The sequence below is a fragment of the Tauraco erythrolophus genome, chromosome 5, assembly GCF_009769465.1.
Source record: "Tauraco erythrolophus isolate bTauEry1 chromosome 5, bTauEry1.pri, whole genome shotgun sequence".
NCBI classification, from domain to species: domain Eukaryota; kingdom Metazoa; phylum Chordata; class Aves; order Musophagiformes; family Musophagidae; genus Tauraco; species Tauraco erythrolophus.
In genome coordinates this window covers 9,099,464-9,113,334 of record NC_141469.1, presented here as the reverse complement: position 1 = coordinate 9,113,334, position 13,871 = coordinate 9,099,464, and the positions used below count along the sequence as shown (strand labels likewise).

The window sequence follows — 13,871 nt, the reverse complement described above, 5'->3', positions numbered from 1 at the left end:
AAAAAAAGTTAAGTTTTATTATACACACAAAAATGTTATTCCTTGGAATGAATTAAATAGTTTTTTCTGCTTCGAGTAATAATAGCTCTCTCCCTAACCTCTGTGTTTCTTGCTGCAAAGCACAGTGAAGTTTTAGCCTATCGAATTCTCAACACAACAATAATTCAAAAACAGGAAAGTTGAAAATTAAATAGCATTTTAAAAGCAACTCAGTAAGTCCATGCCAGAGCCCCAGGACTTGAAAATTAGTAATCAAAAGCAGAACATTCAGGCTACTCTAACATAACAAGAAATTACAAACACAATCACTACAATCTTTGTTGAAGTACACTGTATTAAAGATCATCATTCACAAATACAAGAGAAAGCAGAAATTGCTTTTGTACTCATCTGGAGCACTGTTTAAACAAAAGTTGTTTGTGTTCTGTTTGTTTTACTAGAGACCTCACAAATTCTGTTGCAAAGGCAACAGTCGAGTCATCTAACCCACAAAGCCATTCAAACAAGCTGCACACAATTTGTGGAGACATACGCACCTTAGCACTTAAGGGAATGTTTTTGAAACTCGTCTCCCAGGGTGGAATATACAAAGACACTTTGAAAGGAAAGATCCATCACTATTTACATGCTATATGCTCAAAGTGTTTTATTTATTTGATGCCTAATGTACATATGTAAAACTTTCATTGCAGCAGTAAATATTTATCTCATTCAATTTGTAAAAATGTAATCATGTACCATAAATGGAAGAGCTTTCCAGAAGACACAGCCAAAGCAGTCCTGTAAGGCTGCCTTCATTTTGCCAGAAAATGCTGTATCACTACTGAAGACCTGCAACTCGATGTACTACTGAGAAAATCTACATTTATCAGCATGGACTTGGCAGAATCAGGGGTGGGGGTGTTTGTGTTTTTTCTTTCTTTTCTTTTTGCCAAACACAACAGCATTCAAAGAATAGACTATGAAGCAACAGAATGAAAGACATCACTGGCACAACAGGAAGTATGTAAAATTATGAACACAGAACAGCTTAAAGCAGAACACAAGATGTACCCAGTGTGATAATTAATGCCAGCAAAAGAGTTTATATATGCAAGTGTTCCTTTATTACAGTTTCACATTGACACTTTCTTTGAGAATTATTTCATCCCCTTTAGCAGTGTGAAAAACTTACATCAAGTGAGACTGATTTAGGTCTTCAGACATTTCAGTCTGTCAAAAAATAGTGCAAATGTATAAAGTTTAATCTAATTTCACTCACTTAATGCTTAATCAGTTTAGGCTAAACGAAATAAAAGGGCAGACCGTGTTTGCAATTGTTTAAGTTGATCTAACTTGATGGTCTGCAGAGTTAAGTCAAATTTTCCCAGACTAAAGCACTGCTGAATTTCAGATGTAGAGAGATATTTCACCAGCAGCAAGAAAAAAGTACAGAGGGTACTGCAAATACATCCTTCCGTCATTCTTGTGCTCTATGAAGTGCATGAAAAACCCTCTCCAACTGACTCTTCTCAAGTACAGAGATCAAAGGGGACTTCTTCCTTTCTGCTGAAGTAGGCATACATACTTAGATAGACAAGAAGCAGACATTTGCATGAAACGTTATTTTCAAACTGGAGAGAAAATAACAAGAAATTTTACCTTTTTTTTTTAAGCTTTCTCAACAATACGGTTGTATACAAAAATCTTACTGCACACTACTATATAGAATGGCACTTGACCTGCTCTTACTGGCTTGCGTTTCTACTGGCAATAAGATCCCTATTGTCTGTCATGAAAGTCACCAGCATATATGTTAGAAGATGAACAACAAAGTCTCACTCAGTTCCGTTTTTAGAGACACGGTGAGCAACTGCAATAGAGGAAATATTTTTCTTCTGGCAGCTCCAGGATATCAGACCATGAGCCAATAAACTTATCTTTAGAAAAATACATGCCCTTCTCTTTAAGGTATAAAGTAAGCTTTTTTTTTTTTTTTTAATCCCATAATAATGAATAATCAAGCTTTTGAGTTCTTTCACTTACTATAAAAAAGATTCTCAGTCCACTAAAAAACCTGTAAGATGGACAAACATGTTCTCCACACAATGCCAAGTAGAACTGAATTTTACTGGAGTGATGGAACAGAGGGAGAAGAGAGGCAGGAATTCTTTCGTATATTCTTTGTTCTGTCTTTCCATCTTCTCATTAGAAAACACTTATCACACCCAGTCAGTAGTAGCTAAGAACAGTGTATATTGATCTCAAACACCTAGTTTGCACACAGCCGATGAAATTATTCCTGCTTTTTTAAAGACAAAATTTAGGAAAGTCTTTGGAACTGCTGGCACCCCTAAAATGTTGATTTCAGAACTGCCTATCACTTTGCCATGAGGCACAAGATTGTGACTTTTGTTAAATATCCATTCCCTACAGATAAACCTGCAAGCACCATTTCTAAAAGTAGATCTTCTTTGCATCAAGCCAGGGGACACTGACTGATAAGTGAATAACACTTCCATACTGTGGTGGGAAGTGAACGATTTTGGCTGGATTAAGATCAAAACCATGTTGTTCACATAGAAGAGGCCTGAGGACACTTTTTTCATGAAATCCTGATATTTTGTTTCCTCTCTTCTTGGTAATGACTTGGTGGAAGTACTTCTAAATGTTCACACACTCCTTTCCAAAAAAGACCAAGTATGGAACACAATCTACTGAAGAAAGCCAGATCAATCCCTTGCTTTATATGTTAGCAGGCTGCTTTTACCCAAATCAATGCTGTTATGCTTCAAGAGAAGATGAAAAGAACACAAACGACATCCCAAACTCCACAGTGAACGCAGCAAAGCTTACGCAAGCTCCATATTTCTATCTTGTGTGCCCAGCATCTCTGCTTTGGAAAGCCTTTTCAACAAGTACACCACATACGGTAACTCCTCTTGGAAATCTCAAACTCTCACAGTATTTTGGGCCTTTCAAGGACATTTTCCTGACAGGACTTTTAGTTCCATGGTCTGCAAATGACAAAACCAGAATTTACTTTGGGTGCCGGAAGTGGATTGCAAGTTGCTTAATGTGTGTAGCTGCATTACTGGTTTAAACCACTAGGTCTATGCTATAGCAATCTAACAGCTATACTTGGCTTTCCAGCAATGATGGCCTTGTTTCCCACAACTTCAGAATTCCAACAGCAATACCTGCATTTTTACTATTAAAATGAGCAAAGATTACTGCTTAAACATTTCCTTATTCAGGGGAAACAAACAAACAACACTCCCACATAACATCAACAAAATCATCACAGAAAACCATTTGTCAGTAAATGAGGCTGGGATCTGGACCTTTCAACTGAAGCTCGCAACAGCAGTCTGCATCTTTTGCATACTTGTTCAAAAAGGGATTATTATAGCCCATCTTTACTATCACCCAAGATTAATCCCTGTCCCTGGGTAGTTTTCACACTTTTTTGACTACTGTACCTACTGATCAGATAAGAGAATTCATGCAAACATTCGGATATTCGGTGATGAGAGCAATAAGAACAGAAGGCAATTCCAAAGACGGTAACAGCAGTACACTCTGCTGGTGAAAAGAACTTTCCTGTATTTTCAGTGTCATTGGAATTACTTTTCCATTGTACTATAGTAAAGATGATGATCAGCAGCATTTACAAGAAGCATCCCCTGCTGTGAATCCAGTAAGTTTCAATTTGAAGGCGAGGGAAATCAAGTTATAATGGCATTTCCTATCTCAACCCTTATTTGCCTGGATCTAAAAGTAAATATTTAGTGGAGCTTTTTATCTTTGAAGATACAGTCAAAGATGAGACTACAAAGTTTTACATAGCAGAACAAGCTTTGCATATTGTTCATAATGAAATCGAGCAAGAAAAAAATTTTGCCAAAAATAGAAAAGACACTCAAATGTGTCTTTGAAATGCCATGAGATTATGGCAACTATATTTCATCCTAACCAAAATGAATTCAATGAGGGCTTTTTTGGTTTAAAAATTGAAGATGGATGCTGAACTGCTAAATATAAAAAGAAAAAAAAAAAGATAAATGAACTGATAAACAACACATGGATAGAGTGGCATCTTTTTACAGAGTTACAAAGCAGCAGGGTGTTTTTAGCTTGCAAAACTGTTGTATTTACTTTCATATGGTCAGCGCCTGCATTCTGCTTGGTTAGTCAAGTACAGCAACAAGACTTACGACTTCCATATGCAATCTTAAAAAAAAAAATTGAAGTATAGTGCACAAATAATAAACAGATGTTTTAAGCGTTCAAAGCTGTAAGGGATACATATTTCAGAATAAAATGAAAAAGCCACTTGAGGAAAGTGATTATTTAGGTGGGAAAAAGCAGTTACTTCTACTAAAAAATGTTAAAGCAATAAACCCTTTGTAACTGTTCAGAGTGAAAAAAATGAAGAGTTTAGTCTCCCTTATCTCCCTTACAACTGAACCTTCGTAGCCATTTACATGGCTACCATAGTTATCACTGACAAATTAACTAATCTGCCAATGAAAAATAGAAAGTAATCAGTAACTTGGTTATTATTTAACATATTACGAACCCAACTCTTGGGAAAAATAATGTAGAGAGCTCAAATTTTAAATCAGATGGGAAAGTTAGAACACTTCATCAGGCACAACAGGCAGGATTTTGGTCGTGGGGTGCTGCAGGCATGACCTGTGTGGCAGGAGGTCACAAGCAGCCTTGTGCTGCTCATAGCCAGTTCTGGAGCTGGTGTAAGCAACTCACTGCGTACCAGAACATCACCCAGCCAGGGGAGCCACGGCACCTTTGCCCAAGCGTATTTAAGAAGGAGCAGCAGTCACCGGTGGAAGGGTTGTAGCCCAGGGAGTGGATCCATCCCTGAAGGGCTGCAGAGGAGTCACGCTGCAGCAAAGGAAAACAAGAAAGAAGCAAGGAGCAGCAGAAGGAACATCGAACCCTCTTGTGCCACCCATTACCTCACCAAAGCAGTAGGGTCACAGTGTTAACATGCAGTGACAACAGGGTACCTGAGACTGGGAAAGGGGAGAGGAGAAGTGTTTGGTTGAAGCTGAGCCTGGAGGAGGCAGGGAAAAAGGCTTTTTCTTAATTGTTAGAGGTCTTGCTATGTTTTGCTTTCATTTTCTCAGTACCTGAAACAGGAATCTGAAGTTTTATGTTAATTGGCAAAAAATTAAGTTCGGTAACAACTCTCTGAGTCAAGATTGCTTGCCTGCACCACATGTTGCTAACTGGTCACCAGAAAGACCACAGTATGTCATTTTAAAGCATGTGTTATAAAAGGAAAATGTACTTAGTATTTGCTTCACAAAAGACTACTAAAACAAATGGTCTGCACTATGGAAGGCTATTAAAATATTAAAAAGCAAAACAAAACCAGGTTAAAATCTCTGCATATGCAGGTCAATGAAGATGAACAAAGTTATAATCAAACCAGCCAGCAGGCATCACGCTGTACTGATCAGCTAGTCCTCATTTGTGACAGCTCAAGAAGCTGCTAACTTTTGTGCAAATACTGCAATTTTAGACTGATCACAGAACTATTCTTTACTGACTGTTTTCACAACTCACAACAGGATTCCTAAAGCTTACTTTTAACAACAACAATGGAAAAAAAAAAAAAAACAAACAAAGTTCTACTGTATTTTTCCTGAACCTTCTGTCCAACTTCAGATCCTGTGAGGATCTGAGGAGGCTATCTATTGAACTACAGTTGCTTCTAAATCAGGCTTTGGGTGTATACCATAGCTATCCCAGCCTCTGATGTGCAATGCAGAAGCAGTAAACCAGAGGTTTTTGGCTGGAACAAACATTTTTTTACTGTATATTCTTTATGCAGACAGCACTGAAACCTGAGCATCTAATTTATGCAAAGCATCCCTATTTCTAGACACCACATAAAAATTCCAAAGTACTCAGTGTTCACTATAGATACATAATTTGAAAGTATTTTTATATGAAAATTATACATTTTATACTGTTGGCACAGAATACGGCTCATTTTCTCAGTTAAGAGCTGAACAACTACAGTATACTTAAAAGTATTTGCTTCCAATGTGCAAAAACAAGGCACTATTGGTTGATGATAGCCTAGGACATATTCAACTGCTAGACTCTTTAGATTAAATTAATTTAAACGTTCTTCTATTTAAAACAAAACAAAAAATGCAGAGTTTTTGGCCGCTTTAGCTCCTGGAAGCACTAAGTGCTGCAGATGAAGTACCATCTCCATTTAGCTCTCTTTGTATCCCAAAATTAACTTACAGGTTATAAATACCCATTCTTACACTAATTAGATTAAATACCATTAAGCAGATCAAGTTGAAATGCACTCCCTCCTCCCCCTCAGTCTGCATTCCCCACTTCTTGTAATCAGTTCGTTCTGGTGAAATTTGAAAGTTATCCAATTTTCCCTCTGGAGTATTCTTTAGCATCCCTACCAAACACATGTGCTAGAAGAATCAGCTAGTCAAAGCACGATTTGCCTTTTTTACACACACAACACTGGAATTCCAAAAGCACTCATGCTGACTTTGTGGGATTTGTGCTACTATAGTATTAAGATGTTCATGATCTCTAACCAACGTCACATCTTTGCTCTCTTTACAAGGGACCAACTTCGAGGGCAATTAAACAACCTTCCACCCTTTACAGATGTAGGCTAGCTGTCTCGCACCGAGGTCTGGTGAGTGCCAAGGCCTTTTAATGGCCTCTTGATGCTGGGAGTATTTCTGCTCCTTCACTACCAGCCACAGAAGTTCACTCCCCTCCATTATTCACGCTCCGGTGCTTGTCAGACCTTCTGTGACCCAAGTTTAACTTACTACGCCAGTTCAAAGCAGACAGGCAATTTTTCTTCTGGGTTAGTTTTCTGCCAGGTTTTTTGGTTGCATCAGCTCATGGGAAGTGCCTGAGCAGAGCCAAACCAACACAAAGGAGAGCTGCTATATGAGCTCACTGCCTCCTCAGACTGCAGCCCCACTATGGATTTGGAGGTCGCCTGATCACAACTGCTTAAGAAGCAGCTGTTAGACTTGCTTAACAGAGGAATATCCAAATGAGGCTGGGCAGAAAGATTTTAACACATATCTTAGTCAGTACTTTTTCCTCAATTTTATGGTACAAAATCCATTTAAAGCATAGACAGTAAAGCCTTTTATCCAAGGAGGATGGTGTGGAAAAGAATGAAAACAAAATACAATATTCGGCAGACTACAGCTTTTCCCCAGTCCTACTTATCTACTGACCAAATCCCGCATTAAATTAAAGGTGGTGGTGGTGGTGGGATATTTGTTGCTCCAAGCTCAAGCTGCTCACTGTCTGTCTGCTTTACGGGTAGTAATCTCCTTTCTATATTAACACCTTCTAGTTTATGTCACATGTTGTTAAAACCTCTAATATAGTTAAATTGAATAGGTAACAAGACATCAGATGTAATGACATTTATTTAAAATAACCTCTCAAGAACTGACAGAATAGTAGTTGTATGTAATTGCTTATGTCTCAGGAATAGTCAAGTCAGCTGCCTCAAAAGAAAAGTTTTTTAAAATCTTCATTTTAAAGGAGGAACGCAGAAATTAACTATTCATTCGATTACTTACCGATCAAGATTTGACCTGTTTTCATTGCTGAGCTACCTGGCACCAAGCCATGTACTACAAGCTTCTCTTCACCAGCTCCTCTGATGACTTTATCCTTCCTGCCTTGCTTTTCTGCTCTTCTGCTGCTCCATGAAGACTGATGGACAATCCCCACTAAGGCCTCCAGCAGCCTGTGCTGCTCGTCTTCTCCAGCACTGCACAGTTTTCTGGGATTTACATACACATATACATCTTTGTACTTTAACTGAACAGTGACACCCATTTTCTGAGCAGACTGGTGTTTCAATATGGAAGTAGGACCAGTGGAGTGCACATTACAGCTTCCACTGCCTTTCTTACCAGAATGCTTTGGTAAAAGGTTCTTCTTTTTTAAGATTTTGGTCAATTTCTTGAGTTCATACTTTCTTTCTTTTCGTGATCCCTCTTGAATAACTTCAGCTTCATTTTCACGAAACCTGACATGATTCACTGATGGCATTTCTGGACAGCTGTTCTGAAGCAGAGCTTCTTCTTCACTTTCACTCAATTCTAAATAAAATAATTCCCCATTTTTCTGCACACCATCCAGCCATTCAGGCTCAAGGTCACTGGGAAAGAAAGAAGAATGATCAGTGATAGCTCTGATAAGGAAGACTGCTATGCAAGTAACATTGGCTATTTCAAGTAGGGAAGGGATAGGGATAGTGCAAGGAAAAAGGAGGGGGGGGGAAAGTTGCCTCCTGAATATTGAAATCTCAACTGCTTTAAGTTTGCCATGAGGGTAAGAGCTCTTCTCAGACAAATGATGGATATGGCAAGGGAAAACATCCCTTCCAGATGTTAAAATAGTTTCTTCAAATGCCTTACAGGAAAACAGCCGTTGCAAAAAGTAATATTCCCTTTTCTGAAAGCAAACAAAAAACCCAATCTCAAACCATTTCTTTCACAAACAATTTTTAATTAGCAACTACATTTATGGGCATGATGGGGCTTTCCCTTAGAGAAAAAACGCCATCCTGTTTGTTTTCTCCCATTATTTTTTCCCTTATGCATTTATAAGACAGATTGTACTTCGAGCTCTTTGGAAAGACAAGATGAGCATTTTAAAATCACCTCTATATAGCAAAAAAAACCACCACAACAAGATGAAATCTAGGTAATACTTTTTAAAAGACAAGTTCAAAATAGTGTACTGAAGCTCACATGCAAAAATACACAATAAAAAACCAAAGAGGCAGCATTGCTGTAGAAAAAAATCTGGCAGCTGGAGTGGATCACTTTAAATCACTAGAAACAAGCTGCTGCAAAGAAAAGGCCAGGCAACTCCAGGACGTATTAACAGGAGTACCATCTGCACAGCACAAAAAATTTTTTGTCCTAATTTGGCGGTGGCGATGTGTCAACCATGTCCAGTTTTGGATAGTGCATTTTAAGGAAGATGTAGTAACTGGAACAAACCCAGAGCACAGAGACAAATAGTAAGTAGTTTATAAACACATTTTAAAGGGAAAGAGACTGAAAGAAATCATACTCTTTTGGTTGAAAAAAAACCAAACCAAAACAAAACCAAAAAATGATAGCTGAGAGGCAACGGGCCAAACAGTTCACTCCCCCACCCCAAGATGAACCACAGAGTATTACTACAGAAGGATAAGGATCGATAATGGTCCAAGTAGAAGTAGTTAGTGGCTTAATTTACCAAAGTATTTAAGCTAAATATTAAAAGAGCTTTTTGATCACACATGAAAATAAGTCAGCATTAGTAGATGATGTCAGGAAGATCGGGATGTTCTGTATGGAGGATTTTCAGTGCATTTTTCCTGACTAGATGACAAACAGGTCTCCCCTTCTATGAACTTGCAACCGCAGTGATAAAAATAAAATAAGGCAAAAACCTAGAATGGAGACTAACATCATAATTAATACCATTGATTGTTTAAAATTAACATACATACACACATTTTATACTAGAACTAGCTAACTGTACTGAATAAAGGATGCAAACTTTGTTTAAAACTACTGTAGAATTCAAATAGAGCATTAATTTGAATACACAGATAAGTGACACAGCTTCAAAGTTTAGCAGAGCAGAGAACATTATACAAAGACACTGCACCACAGCACCTTTAAGGGCTCAAAGAGAGGACCTGGCTGGACTAAGGATATAGAAAACATTGACATTACTCTCTTCCTGGAACCCCAGTGACTTAGAGAAGTCTATGGATGTTGCAGACAGGAAGAAACATCATAGAATTCCTCCACATTTATTAATTAATTGGCCCGAGTTGACAGTTTTGAAAGAAGAGCCACTACTTGTGATAATCTGATAGTGATGGGTAAGTCAGAGTTTGCATCTTCTACAAAGCCAAGATCTTGAGTACCTTACTCAAGAAAGTATCAGAATGATAACAACACCTAAAGGCTTTTAGGGCCAGACAATTATCTGATCTAACGTCTCTAAAAAGGTGGTAGGTAGGAAATGACAGAGTTTTTCCTTGGTTTGTTTTTTTAAGAAGTACTCCTGCACTCTGGTATATGTAAGCAAAATTGGGAAAAAAAACAAAACTGATAAAGGAAACATCAGAAATTTACAAAGAAATAACATTTGGGTCAGCAGAAGCTCCTGTGATGTAGGATAGCCTTTTTATTCCCTCTTTAAAAGAAATCGTGCTCTTTGGAAAAGCTCTTTCTTAATTAGGGTAGATGTCGAAATACTTGGATGTCAGTTCATACACTCACGTTCTCCAGCTTTGCTGACTCTTTTTATTAGAGTCTACTATATGGACCAAGGGAATTAAAAAAAAAAAAAAAAAGAGGTGTGTGGTGTTTACATTGGGTCCACTCTCCACTCAAACAGAAGCCAGAGAGAAGGCTCGTCAAGGAGGAGCACATATGGCAAAGTCACTCTATGCGCATCACCTGATGAAGACAGAAGACTAAAAAAGCGTCACAATGGCATGAACTGCTCTCCTTGAAGGCGTTTTCATGAGTGTACTTTAAAGGAACTATCACTTTCTGAATACAGATCTGTACAAACATCTAAAAAAAGCAAAGTCTGAGACAAGAAATCTGCACCTAGGATGACAGGTTTTTTACCTAATGCTGTAGTTTCACAATTGATTTAAAGCAAGCTAAAAAAAAAAATAAAAAAAATCCCATTACCATCTATCTTTCTTTGTGCCAAAACAAGCACTTATATAATAACCTGAGCTTCTATATAGGTCTGGAAGCTTCAGTCATGGGATCTAAATACCTGGAAGACTTGCATTCCTCTAAGAGCAGATTCACTGATCCCATACAAATATTTCTTCTTTTGGATAAATGTCTGAAAAACTGAAATTGAAAAACAATTGAAATTGTCCATATATGGAAGAAACATATACTAGAAATGAGGGATCCAAGTTCTGATTCTGAAGCAAGAGAAGACTCTTCTCACCAAGGAAACTCAGAAACAATAAACAGTTAACATCTACGAGTCTTGTTTTAAAGCAATTGAACAACAAAGCAAGGGTTAACTATTTTACTGCTCTGTATGATTAAATTCCACCCATATGATACTTTGCAGAAGTTAAGATCATCATCTTGAGTCTTCCCAACCTTTGCCTACGCAACAACAAAGCACAGCTTCAAACCAAGGCACCAGTTTGGTAGAGGCAAAGCTGCCGTCCTCTTCATAGCTGTGGCACCTGGAGGGGTTCTGATGCATCACAACTAGTGAAAGTGACAGCAAATTTACACTCTGAGAAAAAACCCAACACGCCACACTACTTCCAGCACGGCACATGTCAGCATTCACTTCACAGCTCTGTCTGAAAACAGGCCTTGCACAAAATCCCAGGCCCTGACAACGCCGCGCTCACATGGCCCGTTTCTGCCCTCGCATGAACGCTCCCTGGTGCATCTCGGCGCGTCCACGTTAGCTGCGGCATCAAGCGGCACAGCTTGAGCTGTCAGAAGTTCACTCTGCAAGTCAGTAAGTTTTAATTCAGAAAACTACTCCCAAAGTTTTTCTTTCTTTCTTTCTTGAATTTAATAAGGTATGGCTGATTATAAAAACCACGTACAGATCATCTATAAAGGAAGAACAGCCATTATCTTAACACAGCCAACAGACCTATCTTTGCACCTGTTCCTTTGCAAAACTGAACTGTTTCTCCCTCCCTTTTCACTCCAAGACAAATCATAACCTCTTTTTTCCATACTCAGAAGGCTGGAGTGTTATAGGTCCAACAGAAGAAACTATTTGGACCTAAAATTAAAGCTTCACAGTTCTGTTGATGCAGCGATAGAAAAGATGTATTTCAATTTATCCAGCAGCATTACACATTGTGTTCCGTGTTGAAAACTGTGGAACACAGCTTTATCCCCTGAATGCCAGTAAACAGGCATTTTAGAGGAAAGAACTGGAAAAGAAAAAACCTAAACACACAAAGAGTAAGGTATGGCTTCAGGCAGAAATGTGTTACAGCTGAGTTCTGGTTTATAAACACAGGAACAAAATAAGGCAGGTGTCCATCCAACAACATGTTGTTACAGGCATGGGACAGCTACAAAACACAGTTCCCTTAAACACACCTCAAACCTCTCTCACTTAAATCTTCCTTTTCTTCTTCACTGCGCCACGTAAGGAAAGTCACATTCCCAATAAAATGCCATTGCTTGGACCTTGAAATACACATTTGAACCGTCAAGCAGAGTTGCTTTAACGCAGGGAAGAGGCAGAGAGTAAATTTTTATGTGAATTAAAAAAAAAAAAAAAAAGAAAACCTCCATGGTTGCACATATGACTTTAAAATCTGTGTTGTCTAGAGAGCCGTCTTCTCACCTACCATCTCCCAGAAGACAAGCCACTAGAGCAGGCAGGCTGCCATCTCCAACCCTAAGGCGTTCACAGCACACGAGCCAAGTCCCTCTTTCCCAGGCAGCGTCCCGCCGGGATCGGCCCGAGATCCGCCCGCGGGCGGAACTAACGCTGCCGCTCGCCCCGTTACTCCTGAGGCTCTGCCAGGGAGAAGCCGCCTCACAAAGTCACGGAGCGCTCCCTGCCCGTGAGACCGGCGCTGCGCCAGACGGCCCCGCTCCGCGGCGCGGGCCCGGCGCCGGCTGCGGCTGCCGCGGAGGGGCGGCCTGGGGACGCGCTCGGGAAAGAGAGCGCTCCCGGGAGCCGGGACAGGGCAAAGCGGGGAAGTGCCCGGCGACACGGTGCCGCCGGAGCTTCGGCCGAACGGTCCCGGAGCTTCGGTGAACCGAACGCCGGCAGGGGCACTAACGGCGCGCCGGTCGGTTTCAGGGAACGGAGTGAAAAGCCCCTTCCTCGCCCGCCCCCGCCTCGCCCCGCCCTTACTCGGAGCTGGCGGACAGCGACGTGGCGCACGACCCGCTCTCGCTGTCGCCGCCGTCTCTCCCCGACGGCTCCGTCCCCTCGGCAGCTCCGAGCCCGCTGCCGCCTTCCCCCGCGGACGCCATGACAGCAGCGCGCCGGGCGGGCACGTGACCCGTGCCTCGTGCTTGCCATTGGCGGCCCCGGCCCGGCGCCGTGGAGACGGCGGGAAGCCCGACGGCGCGTTTCCTTCCTCAAAGCAGAGCGGTCCCCGGAAAGTCTTTCGGTGGGTCACCATGGAGCACGCAATGGAGAACGGGCTGTTCGCTCAGTGCTCCGGTATCGAGGTCCCAGCGACAGTCCCACAAAGGAGACTGTCAGTGAAACTCGCGGTCCTGAGGCGAGTCTCAGAGCATCGCGTGTGATCAAACACTGATCTGGGGACAGAAACATGAGGTAAGCAGTAATCGCCATCACGTCGAATGGTCAGCAGTGGAATACTTCTGTGCTTTGTGGTACGCTCCGTTATAATAAAGAGCCGTGAGGAACCAAAGAGTACTTCCCTTCGGGTTAGTGAGGAGAGCAGTTAGCTTACGGAGGGGAGGCGAGGGTGGGAGAGACCCGAACTAGATGATTTGGCACCTTGAAGCAGTCAATGCCACCTAAATGCAAAATGATGCAGTCCAGAGAGAGAGAGAAAAAAAAAAACCTACTCAGTTTTCAGGACTTAAATTATTCACATCCTTGAAAAACAAGACCCACGGCAACCCTGCAGACAACCTGCTGTGTAGCTGTGTCAGTAAACCTATCAGGACACGCACAGTGAATAAGGAAAGAGATGGAAAATAATTGTTGGAACATTTTTAACGCGTTGGATTTAATCTCTGCTCAGTGGGATATTTGCACAGCTTCAGCAGTTAGGTTTTATAGTGCTGGAGCACTATGCAGGAGTCACAGAATCCTGGTAT

The 13,871-nt window shown here is 40.7% G+C and overlaps 1 protein-coding gene across 1 annotated transcript in view; it reads right to left on the bottom strand.

The window, feature by feature from the left end:
- The window catches only part of INTU (inturned planar cell polarity protein), a 47,360-nt gene extending 34,296 nt beyond the window's left edge, over positions 1–13,064 (bottom strand). Inside the window, exons 1-2 of the mRNA XM_086611789.1 lie at positions 12,928–13,064; positions 7,605–8,191 (exon numbers count right to left, since the gene is read on the bottom strand). Coding sequence (XP_086467915.1) covers positions 7,605–8,191; positions 12,928–13,049 — 709 coding nt within the window. The 5' untranslated portion in view covers positions 13,050–13,064. The remainder of the gene's footprint in view (positions 1–7,604; positions 8,192–12,927) is intronic.
- Between the last annotated feature and the right edge of the window lie 807 nt (positions 13,065–13,871).